The sequence below is a fragment of the Stomoxys calcitrans genome, chromosome 5 (assembly GCF_963082655.1).
Source record: "Stomoxys calcitrans chromosome 5, idStoCalc2.1, whole genome shotgun sequence".
In the NCBI taxonomy this organism is placed as follows: Eukaryota; Metazoa; Arthropoda; class Insecta; order Diptera; family Muscidae; genus Stomoxys; species Stomoxys calcitrans.
The window spans coordinates 79,752,259-79,777,798 of record NC_081556.1 but is presented as its reverse complement, the minus strand read 5'-3'; the positions used below and the strand labels follow the sequence as shown (position 1 = coordinate 79,777,798).

General features: G+C 41.0%; 1 protein-coding gene across 1 annotated transcript in view; it reads right to left on the bottom strand.

Annotated features, from left to right (window-relative positions):
* Nucleotides 1-25,540, bottom strand: part of LOC106080685 (uncharacterized) — a 563,977-nt gene that overhangs the window by 129,218 nt on the left and 409,219 nt on the right. The window contains exon 5 of the mRNA XM_059370172.1: nt 22,793-24,793. Coding sequence (XP_059226155.1) covers nt 22,793-24,793 — 2,001 coding nt within the window. The remainder of the gene's footprint in view (nt 1-22,792; nt 24,794-25,540) is intronic.

Genomic DNA, 25,540 nt, shown 5'->3' with positions numbered 1-25,540 from the left:
TCTTGGGGCCATAAAAAGCGCATTTATTGTCCGATGTGACCGAAATTTGGGACAGTGAGTTGTGTTAGACCCTTCGACATCCTTCTTCAATTTCATCCTTCTTCGGATCAGATTTGGATATAGCTGCCATATAGACCGATCTCTCAATTTAAGGTTTTGGGTCCATAAAAGGCGCATTTATTGTCCGATGTCGCCGAAATTTGGGACAGAGAGTTAAGTTAAGCCCCTTCACATATTTCTGCAATTTGGTCTAGATCGATCAAGATTTGCATATAGCTGCCATATAGACCAATATCTCGATTTAAAGTTTTGGCCCCAAAAAAGGCGCATTTATAATCCGATTTAACTGAATTTATTATTGACTTATTTTAGGCTTTTCGATATCCATGTTGCATATGGTTCAAATCGGTTTATTTTTAGATATAGCTACTAAAAATACCAATATTTTGTTATACACAATTAAACAATGACTTGTACTTATAAGTATTTGGTCCATATCGGAACATATTTCGATGTAACTGCTACGGTACACAAGGTATGCAATTTTCACCGGATTTTGATGAAAGCTGGTTTACATACATACCCGAGGTGGTGGGTATCCAAAGATCGGCCCGGCCGAACTTAACGCATTTTTACTTGTATTTATTTCAACTTGGTATTTGTGTATGTAATGGAGCGAAATTAGCACCAACAACTGTGATCAAATCAGAAAAATTTGTACTTACTACAAAAGCAACTAATTAATTATAGTGATATAAGAGAAGTTTTTAGCCCGATAAAATATATGAACGACCGTATTGAATTGTGTCTAGAACAGAACTCCTCTTTATTTCTTACAAAAACTATCTTAACACCTAATATATACTTAGACTCCTACAAACTGTACAATTTTAAATATCTAAGGACAACAAGTACAGCACACATTGATCCTATTTCTATTCCACAGGATATGTACATTGTGAACTAGCTACCTACATTAGTTGAAGCCCATGTACTCCGCCCGTCTGTCTGTGCATTCAATTTTGCACCGATAGTTATTTTTGATGTAGGTTTTTGGGGATTGCAAATGGGCCATACATGTTCAGATTTGGAAATAGCTCAAATATAAAGTGGTCTTTTGACATGACTTCTTGAAATTTAGCATCTAGTATTCTGTTACAACTTTCAACAATCGTGCCATGTATGGTTTGAATCGGTGAATAACCTGATACACCTCCCATATAAACCGATCTCTCTATTTGACATCTTGTGTCCCTAGAAGTCGCATTTGTTAAACGATTGGCCTTAAATTTTGCATGTACAAATACAAATTTTGCCCATGAACATTCCACTAAGCAACAAAGGCAAACTTCTCACATATCAGTGAGTGCAGTCCAATTCAAGTTTTAAGCTCAATGATAAGGGGCCTCCTTTTTATAGCCGAATCCGAACGGTGTGCCGCAGTGCGACACCTCTTTGGAGAGAAGTTTTACAAGGCATAGTACCTCATAAATGTTGCCAGCTTTAGGAGGGGAAAACCACTGCCGAAAATATTTTCTGATGGTCTCGCCTGGATTCGAACCCAGGCGTTCTGCGTCATAGGCGGACATGCAAACCTCTGCGCTACGGTGACCTCCAAGTTTTGCACGTAGTGTAACATTACGACTTCCAACGTGGCAGGTATGGTTCGAATCGGTCTATAACCGGATATAGCCGTCATATAAACCGATCTACCGATTTGATATCTTGAAAGCCTGGAAGCCGCAATTACTAACCGATTTGGCTGAAATTTTGCATCGAGTGTTTTGTTTGGTTAGGTTGAAAAGAGGGTGCAGATATTAATCTGCCCCATGCCACCATGGACATACACCTAAGCCAGTAATCGGCTTGTTGTGCGCTCTAAAAACTACAAAGTAACCTCTAAAAGAAAAATTTAAGTTAGGAATTCCGTGATACCTACAAAATCCTTAACTGTTTTCAATACCACTCCCCTAAGTTGGTTCATGTCTGGTATTGTGTCTCCACCTAAGTGCCGGTATCTGTATTGCCTACATATGCTATCACTTGCCGCAACGTTTTTACAAAAGTGAGCTCGTAGTCCTATGTGTCCCGTTATGTTACCAACAGCTATACTAATCTCCTTCTTGCTTCCTTTCAGTAAAAGCCTCGTCTTCTCACGATCGGGATCCCCCCATAGGATTTCGCCGTCCTACCGACCGATTCGCTGTTCCACAATGTTGCATGCGCATTTGTCGCCCACTCCCTTAACTCGGACTGCTTCGAGTTAACCAAGTTTATTGGCGGCAGTCCTCTGACCTTCACCGCCAAATCATCTGCCCTTTCATTTCCTTTTACTCCGTTATGGCCCGGCACCCAAACGATGCGGATTTTGCCATCCTCAGAGAAGGCGTTAATCTCCTTCTTACACTGCAAGACTGTTCGTGACCTTACCGTCCTGGTTGTTATTGCCCTTATGGTCACTTTACTGTCCGTAAAGATGTTCACACTCGACGTCCTCGCGTTAGTACCACACCACTTCACGCATTCCGTGATCGCCCGGATCTCTGCCTGCAAGACCGTATTATAGTCATGCAGTCTAAAACAGATCTCAGTCCCTTGGTTCTCAATGAAGACTCCCAGGCCCACTCTGTCCTCTAGCTTTGATCCATTCGTGTAACATGATCAACTAGATGGCAATACTAGGGTTCTGTCAATCCAAGACTGTGCCGATGGCAGCAGTGCCTCGCACTCGACTTCAAGATTCATCTCAGGTATCCGATCGGAAACCTCTTCCCTTCCTTCCAGGTTTCCTATTGTCGCCTCGAATATACCGCGATGGTATGAGCTGCTCCCATTCTCAATCCATTTTCCCATCGCCTTAAGTCTAATAGCCGTAGTGGCACCTCACACTTAATCTGTATGTCAATGGTTCAGATATGTAGAATAGTCTCCAGTGCCCTAGTGGGCGTGGTCCTCATCGCTCCGGCTATGTCAAGACAACATGTATTCTGAACCTGTTGTATGGTTCTTATGTTGCACTTTTTCTCTATAGCAGTCCACCAAACTACTGAGGCGTAAGTAAGTATTGGTCTAATCACGCTCCTGTAGAACCAGTAGACTATCCTCGGATTCAGGCCCAACATTTTTGAGCCTTCTCAGTACGCTCATGAATGTGACACTTCCAATTCAGTTTTCTGTTAACGATCACACCTAAGTATTTGACCTTGTCAGATATCGCAATCGTCTTATTAAGGAAATATGTTGCGTTAAATTGGCCCAGCTTCGGTCTTCTCTGGGTTAACATTGAGACCTCTGGGTCTAGCCCAGTCATATGCCATATGCAAGACCCTTTCGGCCCTTCTGCATAGCTGGTTCGGATCCTTACCCCCTTAGAAGTATTACAACATTGTCTGCGTAGCAGACGGGTTCAAATCCCTCCTCAGTCAGCATTCATAATAGGTTATTAATGGTGATCACCCATAGGAGTGGCGATAAAATGCCCCCCGTGGCGTGCCCTGTGCCACTTACTCCCTTATATTTATGTCATGGGACACACAATTTATCCACCTGTTCCTTAGCATATGGTTTATCCAGTCTCTAAGGACCGGGTCCACCCGGTTCTGGTCTAAGGATTAGATCAGTGTGTCGCTCCGCACATTGTTAAAAGCCCCTTCGATGTCAATGCATACTGCCAGTGTGTATGTCTTGGCATCGAAGAATTCTTCTATTTTATGCACATACTTGTGCAGGGCAGTCTTCACCGACCTTCCCTTGACATAGGCATGCTGTTTATATTTGATCAGTTCTCTGGGTGTCCTACTCTTTATCATGGTGTCCACAATACGTCCCATGGTTTTGAGAAGAAAGGACGTAAGGCTTATGGGTCTGTAGGCCTTTGGTGTCACATAATTTGCCTTGCCGGGCTTGAGTATAAACACTACCCTTGCCTGCCAGGCTTTCGGAGTTTATGAAAGTCCTAGGTACGCTGTGAAAATTTTGGCCAGACGAGGCGCCAGATAGTCTGCCTCTTTCTGTAGTAACGTCGGAGATATTCCATCAGGTCCAGGTTTGAATGGTTTGAAGTTACTCAAGGATTCCTTCACCATAAATTCTGCAATTGTAAACCTTCGATCAACGTCATTATTCCAAGATTCCGGAAACTCAGTGAGTGAGTATTGTCCAAATCGGTATTAAATCTTTCAAAGCTCCCATATAAACCGATCTCCTGATTAGCTTTCAACGGCCCCTAGAAGCTTAAAGTTTTACTTGATATGGCAGAAATTTGGTATGTAGAAAATTTTAGCAGAATCCATGGTGGTGGGTTCTCAAGATTCGGTCCAGCCGAACTTATCACGCTGTTATGTAAAGCCCATGTAAATTTATTCTTGATCGTCGTAAAATTTAATGCGATCTAGCAGAGTCCGTCCCTCATTCTATCTTTTGTAATGACCTTACAGTTTTCAACAAATTATCCTAATCTACTAGTATCCAAACAGCCAGCCAATCTATATGACAATCCATCCGATTGGCTTTCCTAATATTCTATATTTGTATGGTAAATGTCAACTTTTTTAAAGTTTAAAGTTAAAGTGTCTTAACTTATGTTCAAAACGCGATGTGGTACACTCAACTAAATAAACTTTGTATACTTTTGTATAAACATCGTTGCCAACGTTATGACACTTGGGCATGCAAAATAGCTCTAGTGTTAAAGTCAATTTCAGTGTCCTTTGTATTTGGTAAATACCCTCAACACTCCCATTTCCACGAGAAGGGAAGAAGAGCAAAACAAAAATGCAAAGTGTGCTAATAAAGACATTTTTCGCTTAGAGGATATTGTGCATACATTACAGCGCGCGTGTGTGGGTGAGAGTGAGCGAGTGAGTGAGTGAGCGGGGGAAAGAACGAAGTGCATAATTTTGTTGAATGTAAAAGGCACACAAGCTTGACAGATTGTGTGCTAATCCCTAAAAGTATGCCATGTCATGGTTGATTTCTTAAGACATTGCAAAAATATGCTAACAACCCAGAAGGAAGGCAATGCAAATGGTATAACAAATTACCAACAACAACGTTTGTACTGAAATATGGGCGAATTTAAAGTTGCAATTTAAAAAACTATTTTGAGTTAAGGTTTGTGATTACCTTATAAATAGATTTGACCGTACACTAATATTCCTTTCGCTGTAGAATGGGGTTATAATACATAGGAACAACCAAAACTAAATTAAAAACCAGTAAGGAAAGGCAAAAGTCGGGAGTCGGCGGTGCCGACTATATAAGTCGGCACCGCCCTACCACCACCCTACACCACGTAGTGCATGCAGTACATTTTATATTTGGAACTTATCTCGAAATCTAGTCAGGCTTTAATTTGGATACCAATTGAAATAGCAATTTAGGACCTTGTAAGATTTTCCTACCATAGGATAAAAGATTTGGATTTCCACATCTTTAAAAGGCCGTATCGGATAAAAGATTATATGGAAGTTACATTGATGGTGGTTTTTACTGCCTTAAAAGCCCATATCGGATGAAATATACACATTGGAGCTATATCTAAATTAGGACTGATTTCATTGACATTTTGCGCACGTATTGGAACGTCAATTTCAACGTCTCATGTAAAATCTGTCGAAAATTTTCGATTCTACAGCCTTAAAAGGCCATATCGGATGAACGATATTTATGGGAGCTATATCTAAATCTAAACCGATTTTTATGAAATTTTGCACACATATGAAGACATCATATAAAGCACCTTGTGCAAAATTTTGTAAAGATCGGACCAAAATTGTGGCTTCTACAGCCTTAAAAAGCCAAATCGGATGAAAGATATATATGGGAGCTATATCTAAATCTGAACCGATGTTAATGAAATTTTGCACATACATTGAGACTTCTCAAAAACCAAATTTGGTAAAGATCGGACCAAAATTGTAGCTTCTACAGCTTTAATAGTTCAAATCGGATGAAAGATATATATGGGAGCTATATCCAAATCTGAACCGATTTTAATAAAGATACATACAGATACATTAAGTGCAGTAATAAAACAGTCCGTGCCAAATTTTGTGCAGATCGGTTGAAAATTGTAGCTACTACGGCCATTTATGTGCAAATCGGGCGATACATATATATGGGAGCTATATCTAAATCTGAACCGATTTTTATGAAATTTTGCACACATATGGAGACGTCAAATAAAACACCCCATGCCAAATTTTATAAAGATCGGTAAAAAATTATGGCTTCTACAGCCTTGAACGGCCATATCGGATGAAAGATATAAATGGGAGCTACATCTAAATATAGACCGATTTTCATGAAATTTTCCACACATATTAGGACGTCAAATGAAACACCTCGTGCAAAATATTTTAAAGATCGGACTAAAACTGTGGCTTTTACAGCCATAAAAGTCCATGTCGGATGACATACATGGGAGCTATATCTAAATCTAAACCGATTTTTATGAAATTTTGCACATACATTGAGACTTCACAAAGACGACTCCACCCAAATTTCGAAATGTGTTCACACATTTCGAACTGAACACTGATTTTGGTAATAAAATTCAATGATTTGCAAGCGTTGCTCGTTAGTAAGTCTATTCATGATGAAATGTCAAAGCATACTGAGCATCTTTCTCTTTGACACCATGTCTGAAATCCCACGTGATCTGTCAAATACTAATGCATGAAAATCCTAACCTCAAAAAAATCACCCTTTATTAAGTGCACTAACAAAATAGTCCATGCCAAATTTTGTGCAGATCGGTCGAAAATCATATATATGGGAGCTATATCTAAATCTGGACCGATTTTTATGAAATTTTGCCATGCCAAATTTTGTAAAGATCCGTAAAAAATTGTGGCTTCTACAGCCTTAAACGGCCATATCGGATGAAAGATATATGGGAGCTATATCTAAATCTAAACCGATTTTCATGAAATTTTGCACACATATGAGGATGTTAAACAAAACACTTCATGATAAATTTTATAAAGATCCGACGAAAACTGTGGCTTCTACAGCCATAAAAGTCCATGTCGGATGAAAGATATACATGGGAGCTATATCTAAATCTGAACCGATTTTTATGAAATTTTGCACACATATGTAGACCTCAAATAAAATACCCAGTGCCAAATTTTGTGAAGATCGGACGAAAATTGTGGCTTCTACAGCCTTAAAAGGCCATATCAGATGAATGATATATATGGGAGCTATATCTAAATCTGAATCGATTTTTTTCAAAATCAAAAGCGTTTGTCCTTGGACCAAAAAAATGGCATGTCCAAAATTTCGAGACAATCGGACAACAAATACGACCTGAACTTTGATTACAAGAATACATGGACTCACAGCTATGTCTGCTAAATCGAATCAGAAAGTGATTCTGAGTCGATCGGTATACTTATCAATGGGTCTAGCTTTTCTTCTTCTTAGCATTGCAAACAAATGCACAAATCTATAATACCCTGTACCATAGTGGTGGTGGTACAGGGTATTATAGATTTGTGCATTTGTTTGCAACGCACAACCACAGAAAATGAAAGACAAACCTTTAGAACAAACAAGTAAAAACGTGCTAAGTTCGGCCGGGCCGAATCTTATATACCCTCCACCATAGATTGCATTTGTCAAGTTCTTCTCCCGATATCACTTCTTAGGCAAAAAAGGTTAAAAGATAAAGATTTGCTCTGCTATTAGAGCGATATCAAGATATGGTCCGGTTTGGACTTTTAGAGGCTCAAGAAGTCAAGATCCAAGATCAGTTTATATGGCAGCTATATCGGGTTATGAACCGATTTGAACCTTGACACAGTTATTGAAAGTAAGAATAAAATACGTCATGCAAAATTTCAGCCAAATTGGATAGGAATTGCGCACTCTAGAGGCTCAAGAAGTCAAGTACCCAGATCTGTATATATGACAGCTATATCAGGTTATGGACCGATTTGTACCATACTTGGCACAGTTATTGGATATAATAACAAAGCACGTCGTACAAAATTTCATTCCAATCGGATAAGAATTGCGCACTCTAGAGGCTCAAGAAGTCAAGACCGGTTTATATGGCAGCTATATCAGGTTATGGACCGATTTGAACCATACTTGGAACAGTTGTTGGATATCATAACAAAACACCTCGTGCAAAATTCGGATGGGAATTGCGCACTCTGGAGGCTCAAGAAGTCAAGACCCAAGATCGGTTTATATGGCAGCTATATCAAAACATGGACCGATATGGCCCATTTACAATACCAACCGACCTATACTAATAAAAAGTATTTGTGCAAAATTTCAAGCGGCTAGCTTTACTCATTCGGAAGTTAGCGTGCTTTCGACAGACAGACGGACGGACATGGCTAGATCGACATAAAATGTCGCGACGATCAAGAATATATATACTTTATGGGGTCTCAGACTAATATTTTGAGTAGTTACAAACAGAGTGACGAAATTAGTATACCCCCCATCCTATGGTGGAGGGTATAAAAATGAGAGAGCTTTAGTCGAACTTGTGCGCTGTAAAGGAAAAGTCTATTGTTTTGCTTCAAAATGTAACTATTTTCAAATGTATACATTTTTTTTAAATTTTTTTTAACTACTTGTTTGATAAATTTATAGTTAAAACTCTGATGAAGATCACCGGCGGTGGTCGAAATATTGGTAAAAATTACAAATAAAACAATTATATAAAACACCAACACCTGTTTTTGTAAATTGTTCGATGACCTCGAGCCAAACCAAGAAGACAAAGTTATTATTAAATTAACATGAGATGACTTTAGAGAATGAGATAACTTTTGATTGAATGAAGAAACTGCCTGACCATAATGCGGTCCTGCAGCCGGATATCTGGGCGATCATGGAATGCGTGAGGTGGTGTGGTGTTTAAGTGATGACGTCGAGTGTGAACATCTTTACGGGCAGTAAACAGGCCATAAGGGGAAAAACACCAGGACGGCATGACCACGAACAGTCTTGGAATGTTAGAAGAAGATTAACGCTTTCTCTGATAATGGCACGCTCCGCATCGTTTGGGTGCCGGGTCTTAGCGGATTAACAGGAAATGAGAAAGCAGACGATTTGCCAGTGAAGGCCAGAGATCTGCTGTCAATAAACTTGGTTAATCCAAAGCCTTTCGGTTCGACGCAGTTTGAGTTAAAGGCGTGGGCTACGAATGCGCATGCAACCCTGTGGAACAGCGAAACGGTCGATAGAATGGCAAATATCCTACAGGGAGATCCAGATAATGAAAAGACGAGGCCATTACTGAAAGAAAGTAAGAGAGAGGTCAGGATAGTTTTCGGTATCATAACGGGACACAAAGGACTACGAGCTCACTTATGTAAAATTGGTGCGGCAAGTGATAGCATGTGTAGCGCATGTGAAAAAGATGATGAGTCGTTGGAGTATTTCCTATGTCATTGCCCGGTTTCGCGTTTAACAGATGCCGGCACTTAGTTGGGGATACAATAACTGACATGAACCATCATAGGGGCGTGGCAAGGAAAACTATTAAGGATTTTGTAAGTAGCAAGGGATTCCTAAATTAGATTTTCTTTTTCTAAGTTACTTTTGTTAGTTTTTAGAGCGCACAAAAAGCCAATTACTGGCTTAGGTGTATGTCCATAGTGGCATGGGGCGGATTAATATCCGCACACGGCAAATTTTTTACTGTTTGTTTTTATACCCGTTTTACACACCGTAGGATAGGGGGTATATTCATATAGTCATTCCGTTTGCAACACATGGAAATATCAATTTTCGACCCTACAAAGTATATATATTGGGTTGCCCAAAAAGTAATTGCGGATTTTTCATATAGTCGGCGTTGACAAATTTTTTCACAGCTTGTGACTCTGTAATTGCATTCTTTCTTCTGTCAGTTATCAGCTGTTACTTTTAGCTTGCTTTAGAAAAAAAGTATATTAGATTAAAGTTCATTCTAAGTTTAATTAAAAATGCATTTACTTTCTTTTAAAAAATCCGCAATTACTTTTTGGGCAACCCAATATTTTGGATCGTCGTAAAATTCTAAGACGATTTGACGAAGTCCGTGTGTCTGTCGGTCTAAACGTCTGTCCGTCCGTCTGTTATAATATATACAGATACGTCTTTTGATGCAAGCTGGTTAAGTTCTTGAACGGGTCAAATCAGACCATATTTAGATAAAGCTGCTATATAGACCGATCTGCCGGTAAAGGGTCCCGACATCCCACCCAAATATGGTTCAGATAGGACTCTCTTCAGATATAGCTAACATAAGAGAGAAGTTTTAGGCCTTCCAACATCCGATAAAAATATGGTTCTGATCGGACAATATTTAGATATAGTCAGATCGGTTTATATTTGTATACAGCTGCTACAAAGACCAAATTGAACAGTGACTTACATTTATTTGACCACTCAATGTCCGTGCCGATTTTGAGTGCATAAGTTATCTAATTTTCACCGGATTGTGACAAAAGGGAATTTACATATATAGCCGAGGTGGTGGGTGTCCAAAGTTCGGCCCGGCCGAACTTAATGCCTTTTTACTAGTTTTTATTTCCAAAGGCATTAACTGGTTTATATTTAATAAACGATTGTTTATTCAATTCAATCTAAACTTCAATTGAATCTAAATTTCAATTTAACTACACAAAGGGTATATAAAGAAATATTGAAAATTATCAAAAGTCCCAATGGGAGAAACCATTGTTTTGCTGTATTTAATGTCTATGTTATGTAACAGTAAATATTCCTAAAAACACTTGGCAATTGTATTTGTACATCCACAACTACATGCAAATTGAAAGATTTATATGTATTTCGCAGGAAGCAGGAGTTCTCGTTTATTGAATACTGAACACATGATGGTCTGTGTAAACTTAGAACCTGAAAAAGTGCTTTGGATGAAATGTTTGACATTGTTAAGGACTGAGTAATTCAATGTTACCACACAACACTTAGGTTTGTCGATTCTTGGCAAACAACATGAAAACAAATATTGTAGAATAATTCAATCTCACAAATCATCATACTAAAGCGTTCTTCATGGGCATTCAATGGCTTAGAAAATATCATGTTTCAAGCACCTTAAAATGCAAAATTTTTCATTTTTTTGTTTTGGTTTGGAAATTGTTGAACAAAATGTAGAATCACATAAAGTTAATACGGGGTGCCACAGAGAAAATTATTGGTTTGAAAAACTCCCGAGCGATGAGTTGGACGGGGAAGGTGGTCGAGAGTGGGCGCATCAAGAGTGGGAAATCCCCAAGGACGTTTCTCTCTCTCTAGTCAGTTGCCATCATGCTCTAAACTAGGAAGCATGGAAGCATTCGCCGCCGAGAGCTTCTTTTCTAAAGGTCGCTCGCTTGTGGCTACGCAACATGCCTTATGCTCTCGCGGCACTGCTTCTGAAGACAGGAGGATTTGACATGGTTCTTGTTCAGGTACCATGGGTGTGCGGAGGAATGGTTCATGGACTAAGAATTCTTGGATATTTTTCAAGGGTACGGGGAATGGGAGACACAAAGCCTGATTTCGTGCAAAGAGTAGACTAAATGTTTTTCTTCTTCCGTCGCTGAGCACTGAAGATTCAGTAGTAAGCAGCCTTGTAATAAATAGGTCTCATGACTGGCTGGCTTCCCTATATATGGCACACGATACAAAGTTGCTGGTTGAAGCCGCTTCTGCAGGGAAAAAGAGCCTCATTGCAGGAAGTGATGCCAATGCACATTACCAGATATGGGGAAGTTCGGATGCCATCGAAAGGGGTGAGCTGCTTATTGATTATTGTAAGTTGCAATCTGGCGATTTCAAATAAAGGGGATAAACCAATCTTTATTGCCAGGAACAGGCAGGAGGTACTAGATGTCACCTTTGTATCGGATGATATAAACAGAAGGATATGTGACTGGGAGGTGTTGTGTAACCATAGCTTCTCCGGTCATCGTTATATTAGTTTCAGCCTTGGCAAAAATACTACAGAAGTAGTCTCTCGGCTAAACAGAAGAAAGGAGGATTGAGATATATTTTGGCACACATTCTGCATGACTATCCCTTCTAGACCAGAAAAGGAAGTGGAAACTGCGGAGGCTATAGATATAATGGTCGAGCGGATCACGAACGCCTTGAATGACTCGCTTATGTCAGCATGTCCCAGTCTCAGCCAAGGGGCAAACAGAGACCGCCATGGTGGGCCCCAGAACTGGTTGGTCAAAGGAAGGGCCGCAGAAAATTCTTCAACAAGGCGAAAGCCTTGTACGTACACAAGAAAATCATCCCAAGCAGATCCATAGGCTTGCAAATAATTGCAATTGAGTGCTCGTCACTGGTAAAAACACCCTCTCACACACAATATTTTTTCCCTTTTTGTTTTGACTGAGCAAAGAACAGTCAGTTCATTGAGTTGCTCGGACGAGTTCGAATGGTAATTTTTAAAGTTTCGGTACAAAAATGCTGGTATGTCCAATGACAAAAATCATTAGAGCAATACACAAATGGCCGCCAGGTACAAGGGAACACAACAAGAATTTCTGTTTGGTAACATTTATGCAATAAAGAAACATCCATCACAAAGTAGGTATTTAAATGTGCGAAAACAACAACATTTTTTTTTGTTTTATTTATAGCATAATGAATGCAGTAGCCCACAATTCAAAACCATAATGGGTTCTGCGAAAATAGAAGGCTTTTAATAAAATTGTGTATCATAATATAGAAATAAATGCAAATATTCTGTGAAAGAGTTTGAATTACCAACTGAGATATGCTTATAATTCGCAAAAAAATTGAGTTTGAATTATGTTACAATATTAAATTGAAATTGGCATCTTTTTCAATATGCATAATCCATTTTTAACGTTTGCGTTAAAGAGGCAAATAACTTTATATTTGTCACAAATTTCCAAAAACACATACACTTTTATCATAATCAAAGTCCAATTGTTCAGAAACGATGTTATCTTGGCGAAAATTTCCTTTATATCAAATGATTTTTTTCTTATATGGACAATGTCTAGTGAGGAAACGCTGGTTTATACATGTGAAGATTTGTGTCTATTACGGCAGGATACATTTAGAAATCAGAGAATGTATGGATAATATCTAGTGAGGCAATGCTGGAGCTACTCGTTCATATATATTTCCCGGGAAACTCCTTTTTGTATCCTTTCAGTAATAGCCTCGTCTTCTCACGATCTGGATCCCTCCATTAGATTTTTGCCGTCCTACCGACCGTTTCCACAATTTTGCATGCGCATTCGTCGGGTTAACCAAGTTTAATGACGGCAGACCTCTGACCTTCACTGCCAAATCGTCTGCCCTTTCATTTCCCCTTACTCCGTTATGGCCCGGCACCCAAACGATGCGGATTTTGCCATCCTTAGAGAAGGCATTAATCTCCTTCTTACACTGCAAGACTATTCGTGACCTTATCGTCCTGATTGTTATTGCCCTTATGGCAATTTTACTGCTGGTAAAGAGGCTCACACTCGACGTTCGCACGTTAGCACCACACCACTTCACGCATTCCGTGATCGCCCGGATCTGCGCCTGCAGGACCGTATTATGGTCAGGCAGTCTAAAACAGATCTCAGTCCCTGGGTTCTCAATGTAAACCCCCAGACCCACTCTGTCCTCTATCTTTGATCCATCCGTGTAACATGATCTTCCAGATGGCAATACTAGGGTTCCGTCAATCCAAGACAGTGCCGATGGCAGCAGGGCCTCGCACTCGACTGCAAGGTTCATGTCAGGTATTCGATCGGAAACCTCTTCCCTTCCTTCCAGGTTTCCTATCGTCGACTCGATTATACCGCGATGGTATGAGCTGCTCCCATCCTCAAACCATTCTCCCATCGCCATAAGTCTAAAAGCCGCAGTGGCTGCCTCACACTTAATCTGTATGTCAATGGGTCGGATATCTAGAATAGTCTTCAGTACCCCAAAGAGCGTGATCCTCATCGCTTCGCCTATGCCAAGACAATATTTTCTCCGAACCTGTTGTATGGTCCTTATGTTAGACTTTTTCTCCATAGCAGTCCACCAAACTACTGAGGCGTCAGTAAGTATTGGTCTAATCACTCTCCTGTGAGCCTTCTCAGTACGCTTCTGAATGTGACACTTCCAATTCAGTTGCCTGTTCAAGATCACACCTTGTCAGATATCGCAATCGTCTTATTGAGGAAATGTGTTGCGTTAAATCGGCCCACCTTCGTCTTCCTCGTGAACAGGCATATTTCTGTTTCTCTGGGTTAACATTGAGACCTCTGGGTCTAGCCCAGTCATATGCCATATGCAAGATCCTTTCGGCCCTTCTGCATAGCTCGTTCGGATCCTTACCTCGTAGAAGTATTTTTACATCGTCGGCGTATCAGACGGGTTCAATCCCTCCTCAGTCAGCATCCGTAATAGGTCATTTATGGAGTGGCGATAAAGTGTTCCCCCGTGGCGTGCCCTGTGCCACTTTCTCCCTTATATTTATGCCATGGGATACACAATTTATCCACTTGTTCCTTAGCATATGGTTTATCCAGTCTCTAAGGACCGGGTCCACTCGGTACTGGTCTAAGGATTGAATCAGTGTGTCGCTCCGCACATTGTTAAAAGCCCCCTCGATGTTAATGCATACCGCCAGTGTGTACGTTTTGGCATCGAAGGATTCTTCTATTTTATGCACAACCTCGTGCAGGGCAGTCTCCACCGACCTTCCCATGACATAGGCATGCTGTCTGTATTTGAGCAGTTCGCTGGATGTCCTACTCTTTATCATGGTGTCCACAATACGTCCCATGGTTTTGAGTAGAAAGGACGTAAGGCTTATGGGTCTGTAGGCCTTTGGTGTCGCATAACTTGCTTTGGCGGGCTTGGGTATAAACACAACCCTTGCCTCCTGCCAGGCTTTTGGAGTATATGAAAGTCCTAGCACGCTGTGAAAATTTTGGCCAGACGAGGCGCCGGATGGTCTGCCTCTTTCTGTAGTAACGCTGGAAATATTCCATCTGTGAGGTTAAGGGACCATTCTATATGATCATGCAGTCACTACCGATACTGCGGGCGTCAAGACAAAATTGTAGAAAAAATGTTCATGCAATTCGTTTCCTTACTTTAGTAGAACTTTTCCTAAAAAAATTTCTCTACAGGCAAACTGTTTAGCAGTTATTTCGTTGTTATAGAAAATATTTTTTCTTTAAATATATGGATGTAATTTTCCTCTTTTTAAATCACATTTTCAAGTTAAATTTTTAAATTTTTCTTCAAAATAAGTTTATTGTTCCGTTTCTTGAGAACAAAAAAATTCCCAAAGGCAAGAGTGAACCGCTCAGCTGTGAGGCATTTTAATGCATACCAAAATCTTTCACAAAAAGATGATGGGATGGGGCCAATTTACTAAATATATATATTTCACTTCCTTCCCAATTCTGTAAATCTTAATATAGTAGGCAATATTTTAAATGCAAATGGGTATACGGCAAAGGAGAGGTAAGTCCATAAAAAGATTTGAAAAGGTATTTGTTGCAATTTGGGAGATGTTCTGCAGGTTCAATTTTTCCATAAAGGATCACAGTTTTTTTTTATTCCTTTAGAATTTGAGAGTACGTACTTCTAGCATTTAATAAACACACAAAGACAGGCACACGTCACTCATGCACATCAGTCCGTCAATGTGGAACTAACAATTAATATGGCTTTTCATGCTGTTGGAAGAGACAGTTTGTGTGTGTATGTGTGACTATTTGCAAAGATATGTCAATTTCAAAGAGCTTTGCAAATAAATCCTTCACAAGGAGACCTACGACTACGTAGGCTTCAATATTTCCATCAGCGGAAATGGACGATGCATGTGGAAAACATGTCAGAGGCAAGCAATCCCTTACATTCATCCATCCATATCCAGCAACAATATCTCCTTTGCAGATATCCCAAAAAAGGAAGTGGAACATAAAATTCACTAAAATGCCAGCAATGACACAAAATGCTGACAACTAACAAAAATCATGATTGTTGGTTGTTATTTTAGTAAACTAGACACGTTCAGTGTTCATATCACAGGATTTGTGATACAAAACAACCTCGATGTACATCTGTCATACCAACGTAGGTATGGGTCCACATCATCTGCTTATGCAGCTGTGCCTCATATGTGGCCGTTGGAGCAAAAGACTCATTGACTGAGTGACGCATGACATTTTTGGTTTTGTTGGAGAATTGCTTAGTTGAAATCACAGCAGTAAACAGGCTGTCAGATAGCACTTTAAATGGACAAAAATGTGTACAAACAAATTCAAGGGACTAAGAAGTCTCTCAGAGTACTTGTTTGTATGGTTTGACAGCGTTAAGTGCTAAATAAACCAAATCGTGTTTCCAAAAATCCGAAAAAAAAAATTCCTTAAACCAGAACCCTTAGGGAGAAACAGGTGGGAATTCAGCACACATGCGACATGTACGAGTAGGTAAATACAGCTAATCGCTTGAAGATTTTCAGAAAACATTTTTGAAGTATTCAAATTTAAAGAACCAATAGATTTTCAAATTTCTTCCCAAGGCATCCAATGAAGTCAAATTGTATATAAAAAGTAAAAACATGAAACAATCGAATCTTGGCAACCCACCACCATGGATTCCGGTACAAATTTACACAAATTAACTTAGTTGAAGGACACCAATCCCTGATGATTGTATAGAATGTTTACCTCCTAGTCAGAATGACGTCCAAGTAGCAGTGACCTGACTAAAGAACAACAAGGCAGCAGGAGTCGACGGGTTACCCGCTGAACTATTTAAGACCGGAGTCGACACGCTGATAAGGCGTATGTATCAGCTTATCTGCGCAATCTGGCTAGAAGAACGCATACCCGATGATTGGAACCTCAGCATACTATGTCCCGTACACAAGAAAGGAGACAAGACGGGATGTGCCAACTACAGAGGAATAAGTCTCCTCCCCATCGCATACAAGATACTCTCGAGCGTGTTGTGTGAAAGATTAAAACCTAAAGTCAATGAGATAATTGGGCCCTATAAATGCGGCTTTAGACCTGGTAAATCCACCCAGGAGCAGATATTTACACTGCGCCAAATCCTGGAAAAGACCCGAGAAGGACAAATCAACACCAATCATCTTTTTGTTGACTACAAAGCTGCCTTCGATACTCCATTACGTTCAAAGGTATTTCAAGCCATTTCTGAGTTTGGTATCCCTGCAAAATTAATAAGACTCTGCAGGATGAAACTTGCTGATACGAGTTCCTCAGTAAGAATAGGAAAGAATCTCTCCGAACCAGGTTTCAGACGAGGTTTCAGACAAGGAGACAGCCTATCGTGTGATCTCTTTAATATCCTACTGAAGAAGATTATACGAAATGCAGATGTGCTGGATATGGCACACGAAACACAAGAGAACAAATGCTACTAGCTTATGCCGACGACATCGATATCATAGGTCGGTCACCGGAAGGAGTAACTGCAGCCTTTGAAATAATCGATCGAAAGAGAGTCAGTGAATAACACCAGTTTTGAGATTAAGCGAAGAATAATACTGGCAAAAAGATGTTTCTTTGGACTAAGTAAGCAGATTAGAAACAAGGCCACGTCACGACAGACGAAGATTACACTATACAAGACACTGATACAACCCGTGTTGTTATATGGTTCTGAAGCATGGGTACTTGTGAAAGCAGATGAAGCAGTGCTTGGAGTATTTGAGAGAAAGGTTCTTCGTAAAATATATGGACCAGTTTGCGTTAATGCAGAATATAGGCGACGTATGGACCACGAGTTGTACGAGCTGTATTACGACGATAGCGTAGTTACACGTTTCAAAATACAACGGCTGCGTTGGCTAGGTCATGTTGTCAGAATGGATGAAGAAGCTCCAGTAAAGATGTCTTTTGAAGGCAAACACGATAGTGTACGCAAACCGGGAAGCCCGATTGAAAGATCAATTTGTGGGAGACACCTCGAAACTTGGTGTCAGAGATTTTAGAATGAGCGCAGAAGATCGAGGCGCTTGGAATGCCATTCTACGTTCGGCTAGTGGAACAAATATTTAGTCATAGCCAATTAAAGTAAAGTAAGAAGGACGCGTGTATCTTTACATATGAAATTTCTACCAAATCAGGTAAAGACCCTACACCGTGGATGACTAATCGGGAGATCGGTTTATATGGTAGGGACCGACGTAGCCAGAAAATGAATAAATATACTTTCATTTTGTTTATGCTGGGCGCCGGAACTTTCTCTTTGACGTTGACTTGTGGTCATAAAGGGTTTTCAATAAACTCTTGCAGAATTTTTGGTTGGTTTTCCACTTTAGTTTCTATGTGTTGTGTTTTTCGTACTACTTTTCAAGATCATATTATAATCATATTTTGTAAATCGATTTAAACAAATTGCAAATGTTGAATCTTCACAACAAACACAGGGTTTAAAATTTGCTGAAGAGGATGTAGAAAAAATGTTGCATTTTTGGCGACAAATGCGCATACATTTGTTTGCAACGCTAAGAAGGACAAGAACTAGATCCATTGATAAGTACAACGATAGACTCTTTCTGATTAGATTTAGTCATGTCCGTCGTTCCGTCCCTGAGTCCATGTATTCTTGTAATCAAGGTACAGGTCGTATTTGTTATCCAATCGTCACGAAATTTTTAACATGTCACTTTTTTGTCTCAAGGACGAACGCTATTGATTTTGGTAAAATCGGTTCAGATTTAATCTTAATATACCTGCAAGGCTTCATTAAAATCGGTTCAGATTTAGATATAGCTCCCAATTTTTTTGACTTCCTATAGTAATGACAAGTATGGTCTATCCGTATCTGTAGAACTATCTCCTATATATTTGAAATATCACATAAAGAATGAGTCAAATGCGGTCAATGGTAGAGGGTACATAGATCAGAGAACTCCATGAGACCCAAAAATTCGCACTCAATAGCCACTTTGGCCAAAGCAAATGTCTGTTGCGCATGACACATAAATACAAAGTTAGCTAGAAACACACGCACATGTATAATAGAGTGAGAGATTCGGTCGACGGATATTGCGTTTTGTTTGCACTTGAGCAACACTCTGATGAGTGTCATATGAAGCCGAAGCAAGCAGAGGAATGAGACATCAGTGTTGTTGAGCGGCATAGATATATTCCGTTGTTTTTTTACATTTGCTTTTTTATTTTTGGATGAGAGTTGCTTTTATCAGTGACGTACGTGCTGTCTGTCTTCCATTTTTATACGCACCACCATAGGACCGTAACACCGCGAAATATTCGTCTAAGACCCCATAAAGTATATATATTCTTGATCGTCTCAACGTTCTGGGTCGATCTAGCAATGTCCGTCCGTCCGTCTGTCGAAATCACGATTGCAGACGAAGTTGTAAAGATAACCGCTTGAATTTTGCACAGATTCTAAATATTGACGTAGGTCGATGGCGGAACCATATAGGTTCCGGCTGACTTCTTAATATAGTGTTTTGTTATGGCTTCCAACAACTGTGTCAAGTTCAGTCCGAACCTGATGTAGCTCCCATATAAACAGCAATTTTTCCAATTTGGCTGAAATTTTGCCTGCAGGGATCTGTTTCGACTTTCAACAACTGTGTCAATTACGGTCCAAATCGGTCTATAACTTGATATAGCTTCCGATTTGACTTCTTAAGCCCTTACAAGCCGCAATTTTGTATGCGGCTGGTTTAAATCGGTCTATAACCTGATATAGCTCCAATATATACCGATTTCCCGATTTGACTTCTTCAGTCCGCAATTTTTGTTCCATTTGGCTGAAATTTTGCATGCGGTGTTCTGCAATGACTTCCAACAACTGTGCCTAATACGGTCCAAATCAGTATGACCTGACATAGCTTCCATGTGAAACGGTACCTCGATCATCCTTTTTCGGTTCCTAGAAGCTTTAATATTTGCTGGTTTGACAGAAGTTTGGTATGTAGCATAAAGTTATGCCCTTCATCTAAATTTATTTTGTATAAATTTTTAGCAGAGTGCATGGTGGTCATCAGCAAAACACTTATAATAGCTCAAGAAATTTTAAAGAAGCATTTTATGTTTTGGTCGTTAAGAGCCGTAAGCGTCAACAACGATTGTGTGAGCGTGCCATTCGCTTCATGTCTATCGTGTGCACTTATATGTGGCTCGTAGTTGTTCTCCAATAGAAGATTCTGCCCGGCCGAACTTAACGCGATTTTATTTGTTTACTAATAATTTTTTTTTGATTCTGCAATTATGTGTCGTTTTCCCCAAAGACGGATCTCTCGCTGCGGGTACACCGCTTTTTACAGGACCTTCTGTATACACGCATTAATCTGAATTGAATAGGGGCACTGGGGCTGGAGTAATCTTTAAATTCCTTGAAATCATAGGTTTGTGGATGGGTGTAGCGTCGCTCTTAGTTATCCTGAAGGCAATGGATTCTATTTTCTTGCGGGAGCGGTTGTCCGATCGCACAGTCAAGATATACATGGACAGTCAGGCGGTTCAGAAGGCTGTCAAGCATTGATGGGTCATGGGCCACCAAGGAGTGGCGGGGAACGAGGTGGCCGGAGATCCGGCCACGAATGAATCGCTGTGGAGCCCTGTGCAAGCTTGCTGTTGTTGTTTTTGATGTAACCACATATTTGTATGTTTAGGTAGCGATCCTCGTCAAGCTTGCATAGTTGACCAAGGTTGCACACATAGGACCGATCGTTGCGGCAACGTCGTGGAGATTGATTATTTTAACGCGCCAATAGCTCGCCTAGTTATATCGAGTTCCACAGGCACTTAGTATTTAAGCAAGAGACATTGCCGCCCGACCTCTCACTGAGACTCTCCACTGGAAGCTGCTAATTGTCCGCGACTACGATTGCAGCTACTCTGGGTTTCTTTGTAGGTTGTACGTTTTCTACGGTGACAGCGCGAAAAAAGCGTTGATTGGTGCTGTGTGTTTTCAAAGGGCATGTGACCGAGTTTTTTTTGGAAACAGGAAGACACTTTTCTTGGGGGGCTGAGGAAGAATGACCTCGGAGTGCCGATAGAAGTCCTGGCAGTTCAGTGCAACGGTGACAAGGAGTAGTTGAAGAAGGTCGATCATCTTTTGTGTTACTGCCCCGTAATACAGTAATTGGTGAACACCTCTCTATGCGCTTGGATTACCTCCAGATACTTAGTCCTCTTGTCATTCTGAATTTCTGTAGAGACTTAACCTGGTTGAATGGACGACGCTCCCATAAGTAAGAGTTTCTCCCTTTTACTTTTTTTTTGTCTTGTGCGATAGTTTCATTTATCTGTCGTTTAATCTGTCTTGAACCGTGATATGGTGTATCTCTGATCTGTGATTCTCCTTCCTTCGCTTTCACTCTTCTAACTTCTTCTAGGGCGAACATAAAGGACCTAAGGTGACTAGCAACCGAGATTGTTAGTCACATGCCCTTAAGCCTAACATATTATTCATTTTCCCCGAAATTTTGATATCAAAGACCTAAACATGATTCAACCGATTTATCTGTCCCAAACTGGCAAAATAATGACGACATGGATTATCAAACGAAAGGTCTTCGGCAGTAGAGTATGAATTTGATATCCAAACTTGGGGCCAAGTGTATGAGGCCTTACAAAACGGAAGTAGGATGATTGGGACGATATTGGATTTAAATAAAATATCTTTAGGATTAGAAACTGATATCCAAATTTGGGCCCAAGTGCTTGCGGGCCACTCATACTCACATAAAGCCCGTAACTGAGTAACTGACATGTGTGTCCAACGGTATAATGTAGCACTCAAATTAAACGATCGATAGTACTAGTCAAAAATTCTCCAAATGTCCGGTGCTTATTTAAAATACCAAATGAGCGCTTCAGATTCCCGATGGCTAATGAAAAAGTGTTTTGGAAGTGTGTGAAGCCATTGCGAGCCGTTAGAACTCGGCAATAAAAAGGAGGCCCCTTATCAGTAAGATTAAACTTGTATCGGACAGCACACATTGAAATTTACGCTGAAATTTTAAACAAACAAAATCTAATCTTCCACTGCAAAGCATCTGCTGCCCTTCGATGAGAAATCTACGAAACCCACTAGCGTGAGAATGGCTAAGTATTCACCCAGAGCTCCTACTGCGTTTATGACATCGACGCTTGCAATGCCTTTGAGTTTTTATTTCATCAAACCCCTTACTTGATTATCTTTTTCAGAACTCCAAAACCAAATTCACTAAAATCCATACCAGCTCCGCTTCTTTGGGGACTTTGTGTTCATGTTTGTTGGTAAGCATTTAAAATGGATCTCCACGTACATATTTTCATGGTGATTGCCTAGCAATTGATTTACCTTGCTCTTTATGAAACCGACAAAAGCAACCATCGACATCTGCTATCCTTTTGTGTAAGCAAAACCGGCAAGTTTACCATAAATTCAATTTGAGTCGTGTTTTCAAATAAATCCATTCAACGAAAACTAAATAAACAGAATTTCTTCCTGCCCCTCCCCCGTATCCATGAGAACATCCGCACTCGCAACTACCCAGTTATGTGGAATTGAATTTTCAGAACGGATGCAATGCACTGAGAGAAATAGAAGCAGAAATCGAATAAAGAAGAAAAAAAAAGGAAAACACGAATGGTCACCTTAACGTTAAACTTTGCTGTTTGCTGTGCAGCCAAAGATTTGTGTGTTCCGTGTCCATAGGAAGGAACACAGAGCCCGTGTACATGAATACTTTGGAGCAAAACACTCTCTATTCTTGCTTTGCTTCGCCAATATCATTAAAGTCGAATGGAATTCCGTTGAGAAAATGGAAACAAGGGCATCACAAACTTACCTCGGTACAGAATTGACAGCCGCATTGATGCAATACCGTTGAGTTGCTGGCATCCTCGACATCGATGAGACAAAGCTTACAGGTGAACAACTCGAAGGGACGAGATGAGGTGGTCGTGGTGGTGGAGTCAGGAATGCGGCCCAGAGTGGGGCATTGCAATATTGTTGGCGTTATGGATTCCTTTGTGGGTGACGATGATGACGGTGCTGCTGCGATGGCCAGCACTGCATTGTTAGAAGCCGATGGTGTTACGTTTGTGGTGGAAGTCCTGTTGTTGGCCACAACATCAATCACACCGCCAGCAGGCGGAGTATCATTGTGACCATTGATGTTGGCAACGTTTGTCGTTTCCTCTTTCATTGTTTGCATTCTAAAGTGTGGTGAAATGGCCGTGAGGGGAGTCGGCAATGTCTTCTCCATGGGAAAGCTGGCATCTTCTCTGGTTGCCAGGGGTACAAGTAGTGACGCGTGCGAAGTAATTGGTGGAGGTGGTGGTGGTGGTGCCAATGAGTTTTCGGTGGGTGGCGGCGGCATGGACTTTATTGCGGATGCGGTTATGGTGGTGGTGGGTGAGGTTATCGATGGTGTTCTACTGCCAACTGAGCCATTGGAGATGCGATGCGAAGACGCCGCGGCTCCCGAGGTGTTGGAAAACGACATGGCTCGATTGTTGCATTGCACAGCAAACTGGAGGCCACCGGCCTCAATGGAACCATCTCGACTGTGGCCATAGGTACTACTTAGATTACTACTGCTTACGTTACTAGGATTGCGTTGGTATTGTGAAAAGTGAGTCGTCGACATTGTCGCAATCGGCTGGTGATACTGCTGGTGCTGGTGCTGATGATGCGGATGTGGATTTGCCATAGCACTGTTCAGCGAATACCTAGAAGTGGAGGCGGCCAGTGAGAGAAGACTGGAACATCTTGAGCAAGTGTTGTTCATGCTGGAAACACTATTCCTCAGTCGATTTAATGGACGTATTTGTTCAACGCCATTGGCACTGAAGACGCCACTGCCGTTGTGCTGCTGCGAATAGCCGGCCATGCCAGCTGAGCCGTCGCCAGCACAACCCGCTCCTGCCAACAGGGTCGGTGAACAAGGCGAACTATTTTGCCGCGTTAAGGCTATAACCGTCTCACATTTCCTCAAGCCCGTGTAGTGCACAATAGATTGGGATTTCTCCTGATGCAGGCTTATTGCACTACCCTCTCGTCGCATGATGTTCCACAATTTCTGTTGCATCACATTCAACGAAGAGGTACTGCCTCCGCTTTGTATGGGCCTCTGATCGCCACGGCCATTGGCCAACTTTTCCCGGCTGCTATAGACCACATTGTAGTCGAGGGGTTGGCGCCCGCTGGGATCGCGCATAACAACCATATTTTGTTCCGAGGGTGTGCGAGTTATTGTGATCTCTGGGGAGGAGGGTATATGTGAAACGTTTCCTCTTTCCGTCTCGCCCAGTCCGGCTCCGTTGGGCGGTGGTAAAGGGTCGCCAGCATTTTTCTGTGTGGCTGAAGGTCGCAGACCCATCAAAGACTTGAGAAAGTTACCGAATCGTCTATGTCTAGGCTGAGGGCCCCCTGCAAGTGCCAAGGAGCCCGCATGAGGGCCCTCCAAGTCATAACTGTTAAAACTTTCAACGGCTGCAATATCTCCACCGCCGCCGCCGCCACTGCCACCACTGCTACCGTTTAGACCGAATCCTTTGACTGTCTGTAGACTTCCTTTGGCCGATGAGTTTCGTGAGTGCTGTAGTGCTAATTTGGAGGAGGTAAGCTGTTTGGTAATAGCGTCTCTCTTAAGTGGATTGACCACTGAGCCCCCGAAATGGGCCTGAATGTTGATGTTGTTGCGGGTTTCTAACAAGGCCTCACGTTCTGTATCGCTGGCAGCCGCTGACAAAGATGAATTGAGATCAAGAGTACGATGATGATGATGATATTGATGAATGTTTTGCTTCTTTGCGGTGGCCAGATTGTGGATTGGAGAGGAATCCTACAAAGAGAGAAATAAGTCAATTGCATTACTTCGACAACATAAAAATGGTATTGTTGTTAGACAAAATTCGAATTTTAAGGGAGGGTTATTTTGATAACCTCCACCATAGAATGGGGGTATACTAACTTCTTCACTCCGTTTGTAATACTTCGAAATATTAGTCTAGGACGCCATAACATCTATATATTTTAGATCGTCATGACATTTTAGGTCGATATAGCCATGTCTGTCCGCCTTCCGTCTGTCGGTCCATCCGTCGGTCGGTCCGTCCGTCGGTCGGTCCGTCCGTCGGTCGGTCCGTCCGTCGGTCGAAAGCACGCTATTTTTTGAACGAGCAAAGCTAGACGCTCGAAATTTTGCAGAAATACTTTAATCGGTTCATGTTTAAATATACCTCCGATATACACCAAACTCCCGATTATACTACTTGAGCCTCTTAAAGGCTCAATTTTAATCGAATTTGAACATATAATGGCATCCAGCAAGTATGGTAGAAATCGGTCCATAACTTGATAAAACTTTCATATGAAATGTTCGCCCGATTTTGCTTCTTCAGGTTCAAGAGGACGCAATTTTTATCCGATTTGGCAAAAGTTTTTAATGTGGTGTTTTTTATGACTTCGCAGTCATGATAAATACGGTCGATATAAGGTCATAACTTAATACAGTTTCTATGTAAGTGAAAAGGTTATTCAAAGAGCTTGTAAAATTCAATCGGTAGTAAAAAATGTATAAGACTCTGCC